We start from the raw sequence: 24906 nt of genomic DNA on the forward strand, positions 1-24906 counted from the left end.
TGGGGTGTCTTTTTACATATACCCATGCTGGGTGAGATAAATATCTTGGTCAAATGCCAACTTTGTATAAAAAAATGGGAAAAGTTGTCTTTTGCCAAGATATTTCTCTCACCCAGCATGGGTATATATAAAATGACACCCCAAAACACATTCCCCACCTTCTCCTGAGTACGGAGATACCAGATGTGTGACACTTTTTTGCAGCCTAGGTGGGCAAAGGGGCCCATATTCCAAAGAGCACCTTTCGGATTTCACAGGTCAATTTTTACAGAATTTGATTTCAAACTCCTTACCACACATTTGGGCCCCTAGAATGCCAGGGCAGTATAACTACCCCACAAGTGACCCCATTTTGGAAAGAAGACACCCCAAGGTATTCCGTGAGGGGCATGGCGAGTTCCTAGAATTTTTTATTTTTTGTCACAAGTTAGTGGAAAATGATGATTTTTTTTTTTTTTTTTTTTTCATACAAAGTCTCATATTCCACTAACTTGTGACAAAAAATAAAAACTTCCATGAACTCACTATGCCCATCAGCGAATACCTTGGGGTCTCTTCTTTCCAAAATGGGGTCACTTGTGGGGTAGTTATACTGCCCTGGCATTCTAGGGGCCCAAATGTGTGGTAAGGAGTTTGAAATCAAATTCTGTAAAAATTGACCTGTGAAATCCGAAAGGTGCTCTTTGGAATATGGGCCCCTTTGCCCACCTAGGCTGCAAAAAAGTGTCACACATCTGGTATCTCCGTACTCAGGAGAAGGTGGGGAATGTGTTTTGGGGTGTCATTTTATATATACCCATGCTGGGTGAGAGAAATATCTTGGCAAAAGACAACTTTTCCCATTTTTTTATACAAAGTTGGCATTTGACCAAGATATTTATCTCACCCAGCATGGGTATATGTAAAAAGACACCCCAAAACACATTCCTCAACTTCTCCTGAGTACGGAGATACCAGATGTGTGACACTTTTTTGCAGCCTAGGTGGGCAAAGGGGCCCACATTCCAAAGAGCACCTTTCGGATTTCACAGGTCATTTTTTACTGAATTTGATTTCAAACTCCTTACCACACATTTGGGCCCCTAGAATGCCAGGGCAGTATAACTACCCCACAAGTGACCCCATTTTGGAAAGAAGACACCCCAAGGTATTCCGTGAGGGGCATGGTTAGTTCCTAGAATTTTTTATTTTTTGTCACAAGTTAGTGGAAAATGATGATTTTTTTTTTTTTTTTTTTTTTCATACAAAGTCTCATATTCCACTAACTTGTGACAAAAAATAAAAACTTCCATGAACTCACTATGCCCATCAGCGAATACCTTGGGGTCTCTTCTTTCCAAAATGGGGTCACTTGTGGGGTAGTTATACTGCCCTGGCATTCTAGGGGCCCAAATGTGTGGTAAGGAGTTTGAAATCAAATTCTGTAAAAATTGACCTGTGAAATCCGAAAGGTGCTCTTTGGAATATGGGCCCCTTTGCCCACCTAGGCTGCAAAAAAGTGTCACACATCTGGTATCTCCGTACTCAGGAGAAGTTGAGGAATGTGTTTTGGGGTGTCTTTTTACATATACCCATGCTGGGTGAGATAAATATCTTGGTCAAATGCCAACTTTGTATAAAAAAATGGGAAAAGTTGTCTTTTGCCAAGATATTTCTCTCACCCAGCATGGGTATATATAAAATGACACCCCAAAACACATTCCCCACCTTCTCCTGAGTACGGAGATACCAGATGTGTGACACTTTTTTGCAGCCTAGGTGGGCAAAGGGGCCCATATTCCAAAGAGCACCTTTCGGATTTCACAGGTCAATTTTTACAGAATTTGATTTCAAACTCCTTACCACACATTTGGGCCCCTAGAATGCCAGGGCAGTATAACTACCCCACAAGTGACCCCATTTTGGAAAGAAGAGACCCCAAGGTATTCGCTGATGGGCATAGTGAGTTCATAGAACTTTTTATTTTTTGTCACAAGTTAGTGGAATATGAGACTTTGTAAGAAAAAAAAAAAAAAAAAAAAAAATCATCATTTTCCGCTAACTTGTGACAAAAAATAAAAAGTTCTATGAACTCACTATGCCCATCAGTGAATACCTTAGGGTGTCTACTTTCAGAAATGGGGTCATTTGTGGGGTGTTTGTACTGTCTGGGCATTGTAGAACCTCAGGAAACATGACAGGTGCTCAGAAAGTCAGAGCTGCTTCAAAAAGCGGAAATTCACATTTTTGTACCATAGTTTGTAAACGCTATAACTTTTACCCAAACCATTTTTTTTTTACCCAAACATTTTTTTTTTATCAAAGACATGTAGAACTATAAATTTAGAGCAAAATTTCTATATGGATGTCGTTTTTTTTGCAAAATTTTACACCTGAAAGTGAAAAATGTCATTTTTTTGCAAAAAAATCGTTAAATTTCGATTAATAACAAAAAAAGTAAAAATGTCAGCAGCAAAGAAATACCACCAAATGAAAGCTCTATTAGTGAGAAGAAAAGGAGGTAAAATTCATTTGGGTGGTAAGTTGCATGACCGAGCAATAAACGGTGAAAGTAGTGTAGGTCAGAAGTGTAAAAAGTGGCCTGGTCTTTCAGGGTGTTTAAGCACTGGGGGCTGAGGTGGTTAAGTGGACCATAAAGTACAGCTCTTGAATTAGGGCTTATTTACATTTGCAAGAAAAAGTAAATTACCTGGATTTCTGCATTGATTCCTAATATTATGTGGTCTTCAGAGCTCACAGTAGACCCTGTACAAGCGTCGTAGACGCCTGTGTAGGCAATTTTACTCTCTGAAAAAAGCCTCATGCCTATATCTACTCATGAGACGTGCTTTGGTCTGCAGTGCAGTCTGTAAGGTCTGTTTATTCCCTGCTGCCCGCACCATTAATCCTGGAGTGGGCAGCAGGTACTTAAGAGGCTTCGCTCCAGACCACCACCATAACAGCCAACATGGGAGTTAACGCTGATGTTGGCGCTGTCAATAGTGAAAAATGAGATGTTAAGTCCCATGGACCCAAAAAAATGGTACCAATGAACACTGTAAGAGAAAAAATGGGTCCCGACTCTTGGAATGCGGCAACATGATGAAATGTGCTATTATTGTGCAAAAGTAGGATAAAAATACTTAAAACTGCACATATTTGGTATCACCATAATTGTACTAACGCATAGGATAACAATGACATCAGTTAAGCCACACAGTGCATGTTGTATATTTAGGGTGCAAAAAGCAATTGCAGAACTGCTTTTTTCCATTATAACCCCAAAAAAGGTAATAAGGGTTAATATATGTGCCCTAAAACGGTGTCACTAAAAATATAATACGCCCTACAAACAACAAGCCATCATATGGCAATGTTGACAGAAAAATGTAAAAAAAAAATTTGACCAGGAAGAAAAACTGCTGCCCAACATCTTATTTCGATGTCCTATCTGACTGAAAATACCCCTCAAAAATACAGGGAGTGCAGAATTATTAGGCAAGTTGTATTTTTGAGGATTAATTTTATTATTGAACAACCATGTTCTCAATAAACCCAAAAAACTCATTAATATCCAAGCTGAATATTTTTGGAAGTAGTTTTTAGTTTGTTTTTAGTTTTAGCTATTTTAGGGGGATATCTGTGTGTGCAGGTGACTATTACTGTGCATAATTATTAGGCAACTTAACAAAAAACAAATATATACCCATTTCAATTATTTATTTTTACCAGTGAAACCAATATAACATCTCAACATTCACAAATATACATTTCTGACATTCAAAAACAAAACAAACAAATCAGTGACCAATATAGCCACCTTTCTTTGCAAGGACACTCAAAAGCCTGCCATCCATGGATTCTGTCAGTGTTTTGATCTGTTCACCATCAACATTGCGTGCAGCAGCAACCACAGCCTCCCAGACACTGTTCAGAGAGGTGTACTGTTTTCCCTCCTTGTAAATCTCACATTTGATGATGGACCACAGGTTCTCAATGGGGTTCAGATCAGGTGAACAAGGAGGCCATGTCATTAGATTTTCTTCTTTTATACCCTTTCTTGCCAGCCACGCTGTGGAGTACTTGGACGCGTGTGATGGAGCATTGTCCTGCATGAAAATCATGTTTTTCTTGAAGGATGCAGACTTCTTCCTGTACCACTGCTTGAAGAAGGTGTCTTCCAGAAACTGGCAGTAGGACTGGGAGTTGAGCTTGACTCCATCCTCAACCTGAAAAGGCCCCACAAGCTCATCTTTGATGATACCAGCCCAAACCAGTACTCCACCTCCACCTTGCTGGCGTCTGAGTCGGACTGGAGCTCTCTGCCCTTTACCAATCCAGCCACGGGCCCATCCATCTGGCCCATCAAGACTCACTCTCATTTCATCAGTCCATAAAACCTTAGAAAAATCAGTCTTGAGATATTTCTTGGCCCAGTCTTGACGTTTCGGCTTGTGTGTTTTGTTCAGTGGTGGTCGTCTTTCAGCCTTTCTTATCTTGGCCATGTCTCTGAGTATTGCACACCTTGTGCTTTTGGGCACTCCAGTGATGTTGCAGCTCTGAAATATGGCCAAACTGGTGGCAAGTGGCATCTTGGCAGCTGGACGCTTGACTTTTCTCAGTTCATGGGCAGTTATTTTGCACCTTGGTTTTTCCACACGCTTCTTGCGACCCTGTTGACTATTTTGAATGAAACGCTTGATTGTTCGATGATCACGCTTCAGAAGCTTTGCAATTTTAAGAGAGTGCTGCATCCCTCTGCAAGATATCTCACTATTTTTGACTTTTCTGAGCCTGTCAAGTCCTTCTTTTGACCCATTTTGCCTAATAATTATGCACACCTGATATAGGGTGTTGATGTCATTAGACCACACCGCTTCTCATTACAGAGATGCACATCACCTAAAATGCTTAATTGGTAGTAGGCTTTCGAGCCTATACAGCTTGGAGTAAGACAACATGCATAAAGAGGATGATGTGGTCAAAATACTAATTTGCCTAATAATTCTGCACTCCCTGTACTAAGAGGAGTATTTTTACTGTTCCGGGAAAAAATGTATTCCAATGTAGGCTAAGGGTCACTGTATAACCAGAGACAAATGGCGTACCATAGGGTGAGTGTCCCAGGAAGAAGAATATTACTCCAAAAATGGAGGCTCACCTTTTGTGGTTGTGCTGGAATAGGCACAACACTATTGTCGGCTTGTTAGGATGTAAAACCTGGTTGCTAGGTATGCTGCCAAGGTGGGCGGCCTTGAGGTTGAGGTGCCCAAACTCCCAGAAGGACGAATACAGCTTCAGAAAAATTCTCTTTTTCCTGGCGCAAGGAACCATAACAACCGGCAAGAATCTTCTTCTTTTATTTTCTCAGTTGTAAATACATAAATAAAATAAAATGGTAATAATAATAAAAAATGTAGGGCGGTCTGTTTGTCAATGTGCTGTAACACAAACATTTGTACTGTAGGTGTCTTTTGTGAGTACATGGAGGACACATTCACAGTGCAAGGAGACAGATGTAAAGGTGCCCATTGTCTGGTTACTGATAAATCTGTTCTTCTAAAGAAAGACCAATTAGTGTGCACCATGTCTCGATGCAAACAACTTTCAGAAGACGTGTTATGGAGATGCGGCAGACACGAATCAACAAATTATCTTTAGATATAGAAAATTCTACACTGTTTCTGTTGTTCCGAGAAGTGTGTGTCCTATTAAGATCACTCCATGTGCGCAATCCTAAGGCTAGTATCACACTAGTGTTCAGGAGACCTGGCAGGGAACAGCCTACTGGATCCCTCTGGATACGGCATTGCCGGAAGCTACATGAATGCTGTCCGGACCCGTTAACTATAATGGAGATCCAGCTGCAGAGAAGCGGCTGGACAAATACAGTTGCACTCAGCAACAGCGTGCCAGGTCTCCCGAACGGCGATGTGACAGTAGCCTAAAGAGCCCACGGATAAAAGCAGAAGACCTACAGACTTTACAAACTGCGAAAACCCTCCAATAGTTTTTTCCTCTTTTTAACTTTTTTGTCAAATTTAGTTGATTCTAGTACTCTCTTTATTCTTTATTTGCTTTCACCCTAACTATAGCTTAATATAAAAAAAATATATATAACATTTATTTTTGTTCAAATCTTCCAGCATAGTGCAGCATGCAGCTATATTTTTGCTAACCATGATGCACCCCATTTTAAGCCAGTTGGGTTCCTCTCGGCATGTGATGCTGCAGCCAATTCCTCACCTTAGTGGTCACATTTCCATGTTAGGAGGGACCAGGAAGTAGAGACCGGTGAGGGACCTGGAAACCATTGGCATGGGAGCAGCGGACAAGTCCTTTAAAGTATAATATATATATATTTTTTCTAAAACATAGGAATGTACCCTAATAGGCTAAAATAGTTGAGGATTAATCTGGTCAGATGTGTTGAAAACCATTCTGATTATAATTGGTCTGTCATGTCACCCCATGCTTTAGAGAAATGTCCACAATTAGGATGATGGCACTTTTCAGGTTTTCACATTTTCATGATTGTCTTGCCTTCTGTGTCCAAGGAGATGTGGTTATACCTTCACAACTAATAAAACATAATAAAGAAAATGTTGTCCTACAATTTTAAAATGGGTTTTGGACCCTCCATCATTCCTCTGGACAATTCTTATTGATAACTAGGCTGATTGGGACTAGATGTCTTCTTCATTTCATCATTATACAATCTGTTCCTGCTCTGATAAGGTAGCTTCAGAACTTTCACCTTCACTGATGTACATGAAAAATGGTCAAGACATGTCCCATTACTGATCTGGCAAGTGCAGGTGGTGCTTCTTGAGTAGCTTGTGGTTATCTAGGACATATGGGACACAATGTTCTGTATAGAATGTATCTTCTCACAGTAGGCCATGTTTTGCTTGTGTTTTTCCTTTTGATTACCCATGAAAGTCCAGCTTTGTCCTCGAACTGTAGCCTGTTGTTGTTGTCAGGTGTCCGTCTGTTTTGATAGTATGTATGTCGCCAAGCTAGGTTTCCCTTTGCACCACTTTCCCTCCGTTTTAGTTTTCTGTGAGAAAACTTCACTAACAATCCCTTCCACCCTCGAGAGCACTGTGGATTGCTTGCACTGTCAATATATCTCAAGAATCCTTTGTGGGATACAATAAACCTCCCTGTTCTTTTCTCAGGAGGGGTGGTAGAGTTTCAGCCACTATTTCTAATGTAGATAATACCTTGTTTGGAGAAGTTTGAAAAAAGAAAAAAAAAGGGGGTAGAGAAAAAAAAAAGTGGTTTAAGTTTGAGTGAATTATCACCTAGGCTGGCTGGCTGCGTGCATGTGTTTGTGCCGGGAACACGATACTGTGGGAAAGTCTGGAGCCACCTTTGGAGATGGTGAGAAAGGGAGTCATGCTCAGACGTACAATGGGTTATGCTCTTTGGATTGCTTTTTAATGGGTTACCTTGGCTATTTTAGCCCAGTAGATCATGAGCATTGTAGGTGCTGTAAGATGCCTGTTCTGGCAGCAGCTTGGTCCCCTAGGAAGCAACGTCTCAAGTGTTACATTCCAATGTGAACAATGACAAATAAGAAAATGGGACAGTGTTTTGGCTTTAAGTAGTTGGGGGGTAGGGACAATGAAAATATCTGGTTGTAAAAAAAAGTCTGGAATACAAACAAATGTATTGTCTCTGGCAAGGGAAAAAAAAGTGGGTTAAAAAAGAAAGGAAAGGAATGTCCCCCCCCCCCCATAGATCCCTGCCCTGCTAGTCTCTACTTCCTGGCCTCTCTCAATACAGAAATGTGGCCCATCACAGCCTCAGGCCGGTAACCACCGCAACTAGTTTTGGGGTGATCGGTCACATTTCCTGTGTTTGGAGGGCCCTAGAAGTAAAGACCAGCATGGGATTCTGGAAGTGTTTTAACGGGGGGGGAGGGGCATTACTTTTTTTTTTTTTTTTGTTCCCCAGCCAATAACTACCTTTTATAGTTATAAGTAGATCTAGTATTTTGTTTAGTCTATCCTATTTTTTATTTAGTTTGAATTCTTAAAGCGAATCTGTTACCAGCAACCTCCTTATCCAACCATTTGCCTAGACACAGACACAGCTGTGGTTCTCTGGTTGATCCGAGGACCTGTTCCTGAGATTTGCTACTTTTGCCTAATATGCATATTAGGCCTTTACTGCAATGAGGGCATCACAATTGCTCCCATTCCGGCCAAGCTCCACTTCTTTCTGTGGCCAGCCCCTCCCTGGCCTCTTTGATTGACATGGCAAAGCAGTGAAGGAAGGGGCCGGCCACAGAAAGGAGTGGAGATTAGGTGCAACAAGAGCAATGGTGATGCCCTCTTTGCACCAAAGGCCTAATTGGCATATTAAGAAAAAGTATCATAACTCTGGAATGGATCCTCGGATGAACAAAAGAAAAACTGCGTTTTAATCAGGTGAACCACAGCTATGTGTCTATACCACGGTTTCTCAACTCCGGTCCTGAGGATCCACCTACCAGTCATGTTTTCAGGATTTCCTTAGTATTGAGCAGGTGATATAATTAGTGTCTATACATCAGGACTTACCACAGGTATTCATTCTGTGGGATATTCTCAAATCCTGACCAGTAGGTGGGTCCCGAGGACCGGAGTTGAGAAACCCTGCTCTATACAAACAATTGGATAGGGAGGTCGCTGGTGACAGGGTCCCTTCAGGTTCTAGTAAAAAAATCTTGATAATTTAAATTTAAGTCTTATGAGACTGGTTCAGTGTCTTCAGCTGGTGTTTGAGTTTCATCAAGAGCTTTGCTTGGTTTTTATGTTTGTGTTATTTTGAAATAATGGGGGAGAATTACAAATCAAAATGCAATATAAACCTAAGCTAGACAATATAAAAGGTGCGCCAGATTTACCATCCATCATCAGCCACTATGATGAACCTGGTACTGCCTAAACTGTAGAGGATAGGTCGTCATTATCAAATCATGGGGACCTGACTCCTAGCGCCCCTCCCGATCAGCTGTTTGAAGGGGTGCAAGCGCTGCATTCTCTTTAATGTTTACCTGCAAGGCGTCGACATTGTAACCAAAGTGCAGTGTAATTGCAACTCTTTTGTCCCCCACCGATAGGATATTGATGACCTGTCTTGAGGATAGGTGATCAATATTGAAAAATATTGGAAAACACTTTAACTGCCTCAGGACCGCCGTACGCAGGATTGCGTCCTGGCGGCGGCCCTGCTATTCTGGGTGGACGCATATACGCGTCCTCTCGCGAGAGGCGAGATTTCCTGTGAACGCGCGCACACAGGCGTGCGCGTTCACAGGATCGGAAGGTAAGCGAGTGGATCTCCAGCCTGCCAGCGGCGATTGTTCGCTGGCAGGCTGGAGATGCGATTTTTTTTTTTACCCTTAACAGGTATATTAGACGCTGTTTTGATAACAGCGTCTAATATACCTGCTACCTGGTCCTCTGGTGGTCCCTTTTGCTTGGATCGACCACCAGAGGACACAGGCAGCTCAGTAATAAGTAGCACCAAACACCACTACACTACCCCCCCCCCCCCCCCGTCACTTATTAACCCCTTATTAACCCCTGATCACCCCATATAGACTCCCTGATTAACCCCTGATCACCCCATATAGACTCCCTGATCACCCCCCTGTCATTGATCACCCCCCCTGTCATTGATCACCCCCCCTGTAAGGCTCCATTCAGACGTCCGTATGTTTTTTACAGATCCACAGGTACATGGATCGGATCCGCAAAACACATACGGACGTCTGAATGGAGCCTTACAGGGGGGTGATCACCCCATATAGACTCCCTGATCACCCCCCTGTCATTGATCACCCCCCTGTCATTGATCACCCCCCTGTAAGGCTCCATTCAGACGTCTGTATGTTTTTTACAGATCCACGGATACATGGATCGGATCCGCAAAACACATACGGATGTCTGAATGGAGCCTTACAGGGGGGTGATCAATGACAGGGAGGTGATAACCCCATATACACTCCCTGATCACCCCCCTGTCATTGATCACCGCCCTGTCATTGATCACCCCCCTGTAAGGCTCCATTCAGACATTTTTTTGGCCCAAGTTAGCGGAAATTTTATTTTATTTTTTTTCTTACAAAGTCTCATATTCCACTAATTTGTGTCAAAAAATAAAATCTCACATGAACTCACCATACCCCTCACGGAATCCAAATGCGTAAAATTTTTTATACATTTATATTCCAGACTTCTTCTCACGCTTTAGGGCCCCTAAAATGCCAGGGCAGTATAAATACCCCACATGTGACCCCATTTCGGAAAGTAGACACCCCAAGGTATTCGCTGAGGGGCATGTTGAGTCCATGAAAGATTGAAATCTTTGTCCCAAGTTAGCGGAAAGGGAGACTTTGTGAGAGAGAAAAAACAATTTCCGCTAACTTGTGGCAAAAAAAAAAAATTCTATGATTTCGCCATGCCCCTCATTGAATACCTTGGGGTGTCTTCTTTCCAAAATGGGGTCACATGTGGGGTATTTATACTGCCCTGGCATTTTAGGGGCCCTAAAGCGTGAGAAGTCGTCTGGAATCCAAATGTCTAAAAAGGCCCTCCTAAAAGGAATGTGGGCCCCTTTGCCCACCTAGGCTGCAAAAAAGTGTCACACATCTGGTGTTGCCGTACTCAGGAGAAGTTGGGGAATGTGTTTTGGGGTGTCATTTTACATATACCCATGCTGGGTGAGAGAAATATCTTGGCAAAAGACAACTTTTCCAATTTTTTTTATACAAAGTTGGCAATTGACCAAGATATTTATCTCACCCAGCATGGGTATATGTAAAATGACACCCCAAAACACATTGCCCAACTTATCCTGAGTACGGCAATACCACATGTGTGACACTTTTTTGCAGCCTAGGTGGGCAAAGGGGCCCACATTCCAAAGAGCACCTTTTCGGATTTCACCGGCCATTTTTTACAGATTTTGATTTCAAACTACTTCGCACGCATTTGGGCCCCTAAAATGCCAGGGCAGTATAACTACCCCACAAGTGACCCCATTTTGGAAAGAAGACACCCCAAGGTATTTCGTGATGGGCATAGTGAGTTCATGGAAGTTTTTCTATTTTTTGTCACGTTAGTGGAATATGAGACTTTGTAAGAAAAAAATAAAATTTAAAAAAAATCATCATTTTCCGCTAACTTGTGACAAAAAATAAAAAGTTCTATGAACTCACTATGCCCATCAGTGAATACCTCAGGGTGTCTACTTTCCAAAATGGGGTCATTTGTGGGGTGTTTGTACTGTCTGGGCATTGTAGAACCTCAGGAAACATGACAGGTGCTCAGAAAGTCAGAGCTGCTTCAAAAAGCGGAAATTCACATTTTTGTACCATAGTTTGTAAACGCTATAACTTTTACCCAAACCATATTTTTTTTACCCAAACATTTTTTTTTATCAAAGACATGTAGAACAATAAATTTAGAGAAAAATTAATATATGGATGTCGTTTTTTTTCCAAAATTTTTCAACTGAAAGTGAAAAATGTCATTTTTTTTGCAAAAAAAGTCATAAAATTTCGATTAATAACAAAAAAAGTAAAAATGTCAGCAGCAATGAAATACCACCAAATGAAAGCTCTATTAGTGAGAAGAAAAGGAGGTAAAATTCATTTGGGTGGTAAGCTGCATGACCGAGCAATAAACGGTGAAAGTAGTGTAGGTCAGAAGTGTAAAAAGTGGTCTGGTCATTAAGGGTGTTTAAGCACTGGGGGCTGAGGTGGTGGTTATTCAGATAGATCTATAGACTATGGATGGTTGGCCATAAATCGAAAACCATGAGAATGTAAATATCAGTGAGTGGCTGGTGTGTTAATCGGAAGCAATCATGTTTAGTTTTTGAAGCTTTTTAGTTTTCACTTACACAAGCCTAATGATGACTGAAGCATCATGTAGGTGGTTATGTACCGCTACTTCATCTGCCTTCTCTTCTACTATTAGTAGGTTAGCAAGAAAAGGGGGCAGAGATGTGACTGTATACAAGGTACGGAGTTGTTAGGATTGAGCATCAATATTAGATAGGTGGGGGTCTGATACTTGTACCCCCACGATCAACCGTTTTCAGCAGCCACTGGCGGAAATAATACATTTGGCAGAGCCAGGAGCAGACAGTGCCTCCAATTTTTAGTGGCCGTCCTGAGTTACTGCAGCTCGGCTCTCATTTCTAGTGAAGCAATAAAAAATAAACACGACTACCTGACGTTATTACATTTCATATTGCAGGAAATTGCCTTATTTTTCGCTCTATAAGACACACTTTTTTCCCCTCTAAAAGTTGGGGGCGAAATGTCAGAGCGTCATATAGGGCAAATATTAATGTGCGCTTCCATTATACACAAGCACCAAGGAGCGGTGAATACACTGCTCTGTACTTAGGCCTCTTTCACACTTGCGTTGTTGGGATCCGGCATGCACTTCCGTTGCCGGAGGTGCCTGCCGGATCCGTAACAACGCAAGTGTACTGAAAGCATTTGAAGACGGAACCGTCTTCCAAATGCGTTCAGTGTTACTATGGCACCCAGGACGCTATTAAAGTCCTGGTTGCCATAGTAGGAGCGGGGAGCGGGGGAGCGGTATACTTACAGTCCGTGCGGCTCCCCGGGCGCTCCAGAATGACGTCAGAGCGCCCCATGCGCATGGATGACGTGATCCATGTGATCACATGATCCATGCGCTTGGGGCGCCCTGACGTCACTCTGGAGCGCCCGGGGAGCCGCACGGACGGTAAGTATGCTGCTCCCCTGCTCCCCGCTACACTTACCATGGCTGTCAGGACTTTAGCGTCCTGGCAGCCATGGTAACTATTCAGAAAAAGCTAAACGTCGGGTCCGGCAATGCGCCGAAACGACGTTTAGCTTAAGGCCGGATCCGGATCAATGCCTTTCAATGGGCATTGATCCCGGATCCGGCCTTGCGGCAAGTCTTCAGGATTTTTGGCCGGAGCAAAAAGCGCAGCATGCTGCGGTATTTTCTCCGGCCAAAAAACGTTCCGTACCGGAACTGAAGACATCCTGATGCATCCTGAACGGATTACTCTCCATTCAGAATGCATTAGGATAATCCTGATCAGTATTCTTCCGGCATAGAGCCCCGACGACGGAACTCTATGCCGGAAGACAATAACGCAAGTGTGAAAGAGCCCTTACTGCTCCCTGGTGGGGGTCTGATCTGCGGTCTAATTAACATTAGGGGTCTGATCTGGGATCTGATGTCTTTTTAGGGGTCTGAACTGTGTTCTAATTCACATGGGGGGGAGGGGTGAAAAAAATATATATTTTCTTATTTTCCTTCTCTAAAACCTAGGTGCATCTTATGGGCAGGTGCGTCTTATAGGGCGAATAATACGATGCAAAACAAGTCCACAGCATTAGCCTGCAACCCCCCTCCATATGGATAGATTTCCAGGTTGGTTGCTTTAATCCATGCTTTGCACTGCCTCTATAAAGGGGGATCAGCCACCTCCGGTACTCTAGCTGTTGTAAAACTACACCTCTCAGCATGCACACTTGCTTGGCTGTTTTTGGCTCTCGCATAGAAGTGACTGGAGCATGCTGGGAGTTGTAGTTTTCTAACGGCTGGCGTGCTGTAGGTTGCCGACCCCCTGCTGTATGGGTTGAGTTCCACTCTAACTGTTAAAATCTTCCGCCCTAGCTGCAGCGCGATAAATCAGTGCAGCTGGACAACGCGTTTATTGGTCGTTAAGCAGCATGGAGCCATTAGCTAAAACCTCTGGTACTTTGAAGCATCTACCGGACAGGCTGAGCGGTGTTACGGATTAGGGCTTTGGTGCCAGGATCTAATGACGGGTTTATGTATGATTACCATGCCTACAGCAACCTATCATTTGTGCTCGCCTCTGAACCCTTGCAGGGGGAGCCGGTGTAAGCAGTATCCACATTTCCGCTTCCCGCTACCTTTCTCCATTGATCTCCCGTCCACAAATGTTTTAGCTGCAGGGAACATCTGTCACACAGGGCCGTGTTTATGCCCCACATTAGCTGACAGACATGTCAGATGCCTTTCAAGCTGACGGGTTCCAGGATATCTCTATACGCAGGTGCGACAGGGGCTGTTTAAGAATTTCTTTAATAAATTGGATTAGACGTGATTAAAGTATCTGGGAGATTGTGTTCAAATTACAAGGAGCAGCAGTTAGAGCTTGTGACACCGGTATCGCAACGTAATTGCCTGTTCTTTTCATTGAAAATAAGCTCCCCTGCAGGCGCAGCGAGACGGCACACAACTTTCTCCAGCATTGTTCACTACTTAGCTGGTATTACAGCAGTAAGGGAAGGGGGGGAGGGCGTGGAAGCTGGATTCAGATCTGATTTTAGGAAATTACTCAGCTATAGATTATGGGGGGCGTTTATTAGGACTGGTGTTTTCCACACCAGTCTCAAGTCCCTCTGCGCTGCTGGAGGAAACAGGCCTCTACATAACTTTGGCGCTTTCTCCAGCAGGACGTGCAACAGACTTAAAACTACACCAGCTCCCTTGCTGGTGTAGATTTAAGCCATTTTTCACGCCAAAAACTGTTGTGGAAAATGATAAATGTGCGGGGCCTGCCGGCTTCCCTGCCCATGCCCCCTTTTTTTTGGGCACTCTGGAAAAGTGGCATGAGCGGGAAAAAGTGCAAAAATGCCGTGTGACAAAATCTGCGACTTTACTAACACCAAAAAGGGGCATATAGCAGTTAACAAATGACCCCCTATGTGTATTTAGTTGGGTTTGTTTTTACGTCTTTTTCGTTCTGTCTCCAATGGCCAGCCACAAATTCTCAAATTTCTCAAATTGTCAATCTTTTCAAAATTCATAGACAAGACGGAGAAAAAAAATGTACATGTACAAGATGGTCAGGTCAGGTTAACATTCGTGCTGGATGGTCCATTAGGAGCCCCCGTAGCAGATTCTGATACATGCTGGGCTGTTTTGTCCGGTAAGATACCCCCCGGTAAAATAGGACAGGTCGTATTTCTTTGACGGACAGGAAACACGGATCACGGATGCAGCTGCAAAACGGTGCATTTTCCGATTTTTCCACGCACCCATTGAAAGTCAATGGGTCCGCGAAAAAAACGGAACAACGGCCGCGGATGCACACAACGGTCGTGTGCATGAGGCCTTATTGTGTTATGCATCTTACACTCCCCCCAACCCCTGGAAAATCCCTTTAATGACGGTGTTCACATTCATTTGCTTCTCACCCACACCAGGATGATATTCAGGGGTTGTAGTGTAGGTGGTTTCATCACATAGAGTTTTATATGGTTCTGATGTGTGAGTACATAGGGTGCAATACTGTGCTGTTATTTAGTTGAAATGGGAAATTAGTTGCTGAACCGAGTGGAAGGACCCACCATTAACGACTATGATTTCTCCAGTCAAACCAGTGTTTATTGCAGTATTTTATGACTGAACTATATAATTTGTGCTCTTTTTTTTTTTTTTCTTTTTTTTACTTTTTTAAGGTTTGGCCTGTGGAACCTGTTTACACAAAGCTCCTAACACCTGCACATCCCTCCTTCAGGGTCTGTTTCACGCCTCTGTACGGTAGAACCTAAAGGTTCATTATTACATTATTTACGCACAGAGATTACAGATGAAAACCCGGGTAACTTGATATTACTATCACTAGTGTGCCCACTAATGCAGATACTCATTTTGTTGATCTTCTGGCACTGTTGTCTAAACACATCATCCACCGTGGATTATAGTTGAGGGCTTTCAAGCTAAGAATACTTTGGGTTGCGTGCCTGTATAATACCTGCATAGAACATGCTGTGCACAGTGTTCTGCGCAGTGCAACTAGGAATAGCATCTAGTAAAGGCATTCTTAAAGGGGTTCTTCAGTTTCATGATATTGATGACCTATCTTCACAATAGATTTTCAATATCAGATTGGTGGGGGTCTGACTCCCAGCACCCAATTGATCTGCTTTAAGGGGCTGCAGTGCTCGTTAAAACGTAATTACAGCTTCTCCTCTCATTCAAGTGAACCGCCGCTACAAATTAGACCGTGTGCAGGCGAGGGGGTGCCGGTAGTCAGACCCCCAATAATCTGATATTAATGACCTATCCCACGCACAGTTCTTGGCTTGGCTCTGGTATAACACATCAGTCCCTATCACTTCAATTTCACAGTTATTTCATGCAACAGATTGGCACGGGTGCCAGAGGTCGGCCCTTGACCGATCAAATATTTGTGATATTTCTCAATATCCTACCGTTTTCCTTCTGCAAAGTGCTTCATCCGTCACCTAGCTGTAGGTTTTATGCTGAATCTGACATAAATCCATCAGAGCCATGTGCTAACGGTTCTCTGCTCTACCCATTCTTTAAGTGTGGCAGCAAGGAGCTGAAGAGGTTGTTCATGTCAGATGTGTGTGGAGAGGAGGGAAAGAAACCAAGGACGGCACTTGACACAGGCAGTGGGTAGGGAGGAAGCACACAGGGAAGGCAGCAGCATCCTGGACACACAGATCCAGTATGTTTTACTGGGAGGGACATGTCTATATGAGAAGTCTGAAACTAGGAGCAGGTTACAAATTCCTCTCATCAAAAATAAAAAAATCAGTCTTCACATGGAGTTAACATGTGCCCCCTACTTTTATATTTTAAAGGCTTTGAGCTAGTGATGAGCAAATTGGGTTCGTCCTGCTTTGGATGAACCCGACTCGTTCTTTTCTGTGACTGAATTTCATTAAAGTCGCTGTACATGTGGTCAAATGTATTGACTCCGATGAGGCTGGATTAAGATGGCCGCTGTTATCACGAGACTCTCCGTCTCATGAATGCACTATTACCGTGAGTAAGCGGCGCTTTTCGTTGTATTTCATAACGATTGTGGCACGCCACAAATCCGGGTCCAGATTGGTTATGAAAATACTTTTGCATGCACCGCAGGTAACTCGCAGTAACGATCATGCACAAGTCTTGCAGCCATCTTAATACAGCCTCATCAGAGCCAATACATTTTACTGCATGTACAGAGATAGGGATTTTAACAAAATTCTGTGATGGAGATGAATAATTCGGGGTGTTTTTTTGCATTTACTATGTATTTTCTATGTTGTAGCTGAAAGTGGCTGCCCTCTCCATATATATCACGGGCCTCCCTTTATATAGAGGTCACTGGAGCCTGACAGACCTAAAGATGAAATAATTGTGTCCTAATGTTAGTATCCTGCAGGCGGGTAGTCCTCATTGTACCATTATTTGATTTAGTATGTTTCTAAGGCCTCATGCACACAACCCTAATTTTGTTTTGCATCCGATCCATATTTTTTGCGGATTAAATGCGGACCCATTCATTTCAATGGGACCACAAAAAATGTGGACAGCACGCCGTATGCTGTCTGTATCCATCCGCAGTACTACAAAAAATAAAATAAAAGTCCTATCCTAAGATAGGACGTTTCTACAGACGGGGAAAAAGAAAATGGCGACATGCACTCAACTGGTATCCGTGTTATGGAACGTCTGTGCAGGTTCTCTGCTTTGAAAACAACCACCTGATGGTTTACGTAGGGCCACATCCCTGGCTGTGCATGTTCCAATACGAACCTGAAAACTAGAGCATGCGCAGTGTCTCACACCTTGAAGGCTGCTGGACGGAGAGGGACAGTGGCCATCTTGGGACTGGAACGCCCCTCAGCCAGGGATGCGGACCTTTTGTAGACCATCAGAAGGCTGTTTTCAAAGCAGGGAAGCGGCACAGATGTTGTACATACATAGGGTGTTGCTTTATGTGCTGTTTCCAACACATTTTGGAAAATAATTAAAGGGTGGCCAACCCCTCTAATTGCAGGGTCACTGAAAAGCAAATTATTCTCGAAATAGTCACTCTGTGATTACAGACATTGCTCTGGCAGTTTACTGGTGTAAATTCAATGAATGGTAAGGAGAGGGTGAAGACTGACGTTTTATACACCAGTCCTTATCTAGTTTTGCGCTGTAGTGAGATACGTGTGCTGCGGTGAATTTCTGGCCCTCTGTTCTCCAGAAAGTCAAATGTACGGCAGCTATGAACTGGCCTAGATTTGAGCTCAAATGTATGCCAATTTTCAACGTAAATTTGCCGAGACTTGGAAGGCCACATCCCTCTCTATGAAGGCCTGACCATTTTCTGAAAAGTGCAGCAAATTTTTTTTTTGCATAAGGCCCCTTTCACACGGGCGAGAATTTTGTGCGGGTGCAATGCGTGAGGTGAACGCATTGCACCTGCACTGTGTCCGGACCCATTCACTACAATGGGGTTGTTCAGATGAGCGGTGATTTTCACGCATCACTTGTGCGTTGCATGAAAATCGCAGCATGTTCTATATTCTGCGCTTTTCACGCAACGCAGGCCCCATAGAAATGAATTGGGATGCGTGAGCATCGCATTGCATCTCCAAGCAAGTGCGGATGCGGTGCGATTTTCACGCATGGTTGCAGGGAGGAGATGATAGTAAATTAATACCACAGTAAAGGTCCATTCACACGTCCGTTGTTTCTTTCCTGATCTGTTCCGTTTTTTGCGGAACAGATCTGGACCCATTCATTTTCAATGGGTCCTGAAAAAAATCGGACAGCTCAATGTCTGATTTTTTTTTTTTCAGGACCCATTGAAAATGAATGGGTCCAGATCTGTTCCGCAAAAAATGGAACAGATCAGGAAAGAAACAACGGACGTGTGAATGGACCCTAAGTATGATTTTCCCTTATAACATGGTTATAAAGGAAAATAATAGCATTCTTAATACAGAATGGTTACTAAAATGTGGCTTGAGGGGTTAAAAAATAAATTAACTCACCTCATCCTCTTGTTCGCGCTGCCGGCATAGTCTTCTTTCTTTCTTCTTTCCGGACCTGCAAAAGGACCGGTGACGTCAGCGCAGGTCCTGCTGAATGAAGATAGAAGGATCTTCTATATTCATTCAGCAGGACCTGCGCTGATGTCGCCGGGTTCGTGTCTGGGTACCACATTCAGTTTTTTATCACGCGCGTGCAGAACGCATTGCGATAAAAACTGAACAACTCAAAACTGACTGCAATTGCGTGCCTACTCGCGCGGGTTTCCCGCAATGCACACGCGACGCATCCGGAGCAAATCCAGGATGCCCGTGTGAAAGAGGCCTAAGGGCTTGTGCAAAAGTTTGGTGCCACTTTTGCTACATGGGGCTTGATAAATTCCCTCCAAGGTTTTTGTACTGTGCCAAATGTATACAAAAAGTAGGCTGTGAGCGTGGCGCATTTGTCAGCATTTTCTGGTACAGAAATTACCGTCACTGTTTTCTATAAGTGCCCTGTTTATGAATTTGGTGGGAGAGACTTGCACACTGTGCGTACGGTATTAGCGTCCCTTCTACCGTAGCCATGCACGTCCATAGACCTCTGTGACAAGAGGGGCAAAGAGATGAAAAGTTCATTTTATTTCTGTTTTCAAAGCAAAATGTGCACTTTCTGTAAGATTAACTTATAAGTGCTATAAGACTCCGGGGTGTTGAATAATCCCTTAATGTACACTCTACTGCATGTTATTCCTTGTTTGTGGATCAAAAGGGAGCGCACTAAGCAGCACTTTGATCAGATCCTGGTAAAATGTACATTCTGATGGGAGATGTGAGCATAATTGATGCTCATGCTCCTGAATTGTGCTATGCAGAAAAACGGCCGTTTTGATCAGTGAATTTTAAGGAAAATATTTTACAGTTGAGTAAGGAGATGAAAGGCTGGAGCCGGCCAGAAGGAGAAATGTCCCCTCTGAAAGTGTCAAGCCCTCCAGTCATTCCAGAGTTCTTCGAGATTGTAGTTCTCTGACTTGTTTTAACTTTCAAAATGTTCACTTGCCCTCGTCAAATCGCCTGAGTATATTTGGTTATTTACCCTGAAAAGGGAAGACATGTACAACGCAAAGAGTGAGAGAATGGAAGTTTAATGAAGGCCTTTCTCTATAAACATGGGTTGATGTCCATACACATTAGACTGTGTTTACACCTGCGTCAGAGCCTCCATCGCAGATTATAGGCAGTGGGATCGGTTCAGTTATGTGCCGTATCCAGCACTTGTGTTATTTTCGCTGTGCTGATGTGAACCCAGTTGTAGATACATCAAACCCAGGAACCAGGACACCAAAGTACCTTCTAATATCCCTGATTGCATAGGTTGGGGGGGGTTCTCTTCAGGATCCTCCTCTTTACCAGGGTGGCGTGTGGTTACAAAGACAGTCTTTCGCTCTGGAGGTCCTCTCCTGCATCACACAGTCAGTCCACTAACATGATTGGCCACTGTGTAATTCCTTTTTCCCCCCGGTGGTGGCACTGTTAAAAAGTCAAACACTTCACCAGGCTTATAGCTTATAGAAGGCACTGCTGACCAGAAAGTTGGGCTAATGGAGGTAAATTAAGCTCATAAACTAATGAATAAAGGGATGGTCAGAATTTTAAAAAAGATTTAAAAGGCATGGGAAGGTAATAAAATAATTAATAAAAACTTAATACTCACTGTTTCAAACCCCCTCCAATCCAGCACCACTGCTCCGATCCTCCCTGTTGCTGCAGCCATGACGTGATATTTTTGGATGCAGCCTGAGTTCCTGTATACCACATCTGGCAGACAATTGCCAGTGATTGGCTGCAGCAGTGAGGTGTGATATATGGACATGTCACTGCTGAAGACAAAGCCTGGTGGGGAGGTTCGGAGTTGCAATGAATGCCCCTCACCTAATGGCCAGTTGACTGCTGGGCAGAGACACACAGCATCATAGATCATTATAATGCTGTGCGGTCCACACAAAGGGAGGAGCATTTACTACTGGAATGGATGCTCCCACATGGTGTCTGAAACTGGCCAATCACAGGCTAGTCATCCCAGCAGCTGCATTCACAGCGAGTTGTGTGCTGTGAGGACCCAGGCATTGTCAAAACATCAGCAGCAGGGGTTTACTGGGGTGAGAATTTTTTTTTTTTATTATTATTATTTTTTTACAGCACTTTCAGTCCATTGCAAACTTTTTTCTGCTGGAATGCCAGACTTTTTTTTTTTTAAATCTGACAATTCATTAAGTTTAAAATGTGCCCCATTTAGAAGGTTTTTTTTTTCCTTCACTTTATTTTGTGGATGGTGATTATTTGCATTATTTTGTATTGTTTTGATGTCTAATTTAATTTTTTTTCATCAATTAGCGGACCCTATTGACCCCTTGATGTCCCTAGTACTAAATTAATGACTAATAAATGGACCTGATAGAGCTAGTGTGTAAAACAAAAGTATAATTGTAAGTCTTTGGTAGGAAATCTCTCCCTCTACAATAAAGATGGTGCAACAGGGTAATCAACAAGTATAATTAGGTTCAAACCACTGAGTTGTGTGGAGATCCGAGAAGCTTGTTGCAACAGAGCCCAAATATAAGAACAAATACACCAAATGAAATACTGCCCGAGGCAAAGTTTAGTGGATGAGAAATAACCATTATTCACCTTCACAGCTAGGACCACTCCATGCACGAGAGCTGAGAACAGTCAACACAACCTTCACAGCAACTTAGGGCTGCACAATGCCATCTTTGTGTTCAGGAGCTTCACATCAGCCTCCTCCGAAAGCGGCGGATATTCAGGTCTTTATACTCCAGCACAGATTCGGGGCAAAACTCTGCTTACATTGGAATTATCGACAAGAGTTTCAAATTTTAGTACAGTATTAATTGTGTTTCTTAATTGCAGATTTACTTTCTAAATGTTATCGTGGTGACTAAACCTTTTTTGATTGTCTGTCTTCCAGAAAATACCAGAAAGGGACCAGAGTACGTCTGAGACTGAACAATCTGGAGATGACCTCAAGGTTCTTAGGAGCGTATTCTGATACAACCTTGCTGGAGGCAGATGCTGCTCTTCTAGGAGTGCTGTAATATAGTTATGTACAATAAATATATATTCTGTATAGTATGGACATCATTTACTGTAGTGTTTTATCGACTTGTTGTGCAATGGGTCAGGATGGTTTTTCATTACACTATGCAAGCTACGAGGTCTGTGATTTATTTTTTTGCAGTACTATATATTTTTTTCACTTTCTAACCATGTTTAAAATAATGTTCCCTAGCTAGTGTCTCCTCCTCCATATACAACTCTTCAGTTTCCAGGATATCGATTTTTAGTCCCTCTTCATTGTTGAAACTGACACAGCACCTCATCCATGAATGGGGCTAAGCTGCAGGACAAGCCAAAGAGCCACCTAATCAGCAAGGGTTGGACCACCATCAGTCAGATTGGATTGACCATCTTTAACATTAAAGGGCTTTTCCAGGAGTCTAAGGCTACTTTCACACTAGCGTTTTTTTTGCGGATCTGTCATGGATCTGCAAAAAACGCTTCCGTTACAATATTACAACCGCCTGCATCCGTCATGAATGGATCTGGTTGTATTATGTCTTCTATAGCCATGACGGGTCCGTCACGAACGGAATTGAAAGTCAATGGGGGACGTATCCATTTTCTATTGTGCCAGATTGTGTCCGATAAAAAGGGATCCGTCCCTATTGACTTACATTGTGTGCCAGGATCCGTTTGGCTCCACTTCGTCAGGCGGACACCCAAACACTGCAGGCAGCGTTTTGGTGTCCGCCTCCAGAGCTGAATGGAGGCAAACTGATGAATTCTGAGCGGATCCTTTTCCATTCAGAATGCATTATGGCAAAACTAATCCATTTTGGACCGCTTGTGAGAGCCATGAACGGATCTCACAAGCGGAAAGTAGGGATATTTGGAGGCTCACCCGGCTGTTGATACGTATGTGGTGCTCTAACCGTCTTTGACCCACCCAGTCAAACTAGATACATATCGGAGAATAGAAAAATGACTGTAGGCACTCTATACCTGAGACCACCCAGAAAATCAGTTTAAAAGATTTATTGAATAGCGTCCCCCACAGGGTACAATACATATGAACGGTAAAATGTAGAGTGTAAAATATATAGGATATAAAACAAGTACAATAAATGTCCCTAAACTATGGTGGTCAGAGGTTGTGTGTGTTGTATGGCAGGCAACAGTAGATCAGAAATCGAAGGGACTAATGTCTGCCACACACTCTACAACATCAAATGGATACACACATGGACACAAACTCCAAACAATCATAGGCTGCTATGACAATGATAGATGAGTGAACAATAAATGTAACCGTATCAGGATAATGGGGAGTCAGCTGTCGTCCCCCCAATAAGACGTGAGTTGTTCAATGCGTCTCAGTGCTGTTCATTAGTATGTTACATGTCCCAAGACTCGTATATTTCAGATTAGTTAATGGTGTCCTTGTAATATGCCAATTAATATTGTAGGTTAGTAGTATGTCCCATGACCATGGACTTGATACACATGTGAAGGTTAGTTATTGTTATTCAACTCATATCCACCCGCTCTTCCATTTCGTCCCACGTGGTGGGCTAAGTAGATTAGTCTATACCTCCGTCCTGAAGAGTAAGATGTAAGCGATCTCCTATCCCCAGCCGCACCGCTCCCGGAGGTCCGATCTCGGCGTCCCACGTGGCCCAAGGGCTGTTGTATCACATACGTCGACTTGACTCTCACGGTCTCGCGGTGCCCAATTAAAGCGCTGGAAGACAGGTAGTAAGTTCCCATGTCGAGCTTCTATGGGCTCATCAATGCCGTTCTTCTTAATCTTTATCCACAAAAATCTCAAGAGATTCCAAATAGCAGGTATAACGAAACCAGACGCGTTTCGGAGTATACGCTTACTCCATCAGTGGCTACCTGCTATGCCATAACACCCTGTTTATATAGTAATTAAGTAGTGGACATCTCAAAAATCTGGAGTACTTGGGGGACTTGAAAATCCGTACTGGATTAGCACATGTTGTATTTCTGTTAAACATGGATAAACACTATCCTACAAAAAAACGAATCCATAATATATGCCTCTCGCAAAAAAAAAAACGCACTTGCGTTTTGATGCGTTATTTGTGAATAATGATATATTTCTCACATAGAGAGCCAACATTCACATCCAAGGTAGTGAGAGGCCGGTCTGTGCGATCCACTTCACATTCCACAAACACATGACCACAAATGTACATCAATCCCTCATTAGATGCCCGTGATAACGGACTATAGCTAAAAATAAAATAAAATAAGATGTCACAAATTGCACCAACACCATGCAAGCCTTTAAGGCATATCTACTCTATTGATGTAACTGAATGTGTTCTTAGATTATGAAGCTCACAGCTGTCTTCCTAAAAGCTATATATGTTAGGGGGCATTTAATTGGAAGATTGCAGAAGAATGAGGTGGGAGGCTAGTGTGAAAGTAGCCTAACAGTCACTAATAGTTTGGCACTATTAGTTCCCTGGCCATGGTCATGTTATTTTACTCTACAGTCTGCATGAAGAACTGGACACAATGACAATATCACAGCCAGTTTCCACTTTTAATGTTAAAATGTACTGCCATTAAATGGGCTGTCTGCTTTGGACAATCTTTTCATTACAAGGGTTCTCTCACTGATGAACCCCCAGTGATCAGTTGCATTTATTCAATCCAGCATCAAATATAGAATTTTGCTGCAGCGCCTCAACAGGAAAAAGTAAGTATTGCACAGTTCCCATTGAAATCAAAGACCTCTCCATACAATGCATGGACATTCTGGGTCCTCCAGAGAGAGGATGCTCTTTGTAGCTACTCTGGCTAATAGATGAGGGTCCTGAACAAGTGACACCCGACTATTGAATGCAGCTTTTTAGCCTATTTTACTAGCCATTTGGGAAATCGGTCTCTAATTGCCACATGTCCTGAAATATTATTGCGTCAAATAATATACAGTATGTAAATGGATGGTTAACCTTTGGTCGCGTGTCAGCAGGGTTCCTGAATGTTGCACATGGTCACTGAAG

At 42.9% G+C, this 24906-nt stretch overlaps 1 protein-coding gene across 1 annotated transcript in view; it reads left to right on the forward strand.

Annotated features, from left to right (window-relative positions):
• MRPS28 (mitochondrial ribosomal protein S28) overlaps window positions 1–21949 on the forward strand; it is a 120167-nt gene extending 98218 nt beyond the window's left edge. The window contains exon 3 of the mRNA XM_040432187.1: window positions 21777–21949. Coding sequence (XP_040288121.1) covers window positions 21777–21903 — 127 coding nt within the window. The 3' untranslated portion in view covers window positions 21904–21949. The remainder of the gene's footprint in view (window positions 1–21776) is intronic.
• Window positions 21950–24906: the final 2957 nt, after the last annotated feature.

This window comes from Bufo bufo, chromosome 5, assembly GCF_905171765.1.
Source record: "Bufo bufo chromosome 5, aBufBuf1.1, whole genome shotgun sequence".
Lineage (NCBI taxonomy): Eukaryota > Metazoa > Chordata > Amphibia > Anura > Bufonidae > Bufo > Bufo bufo.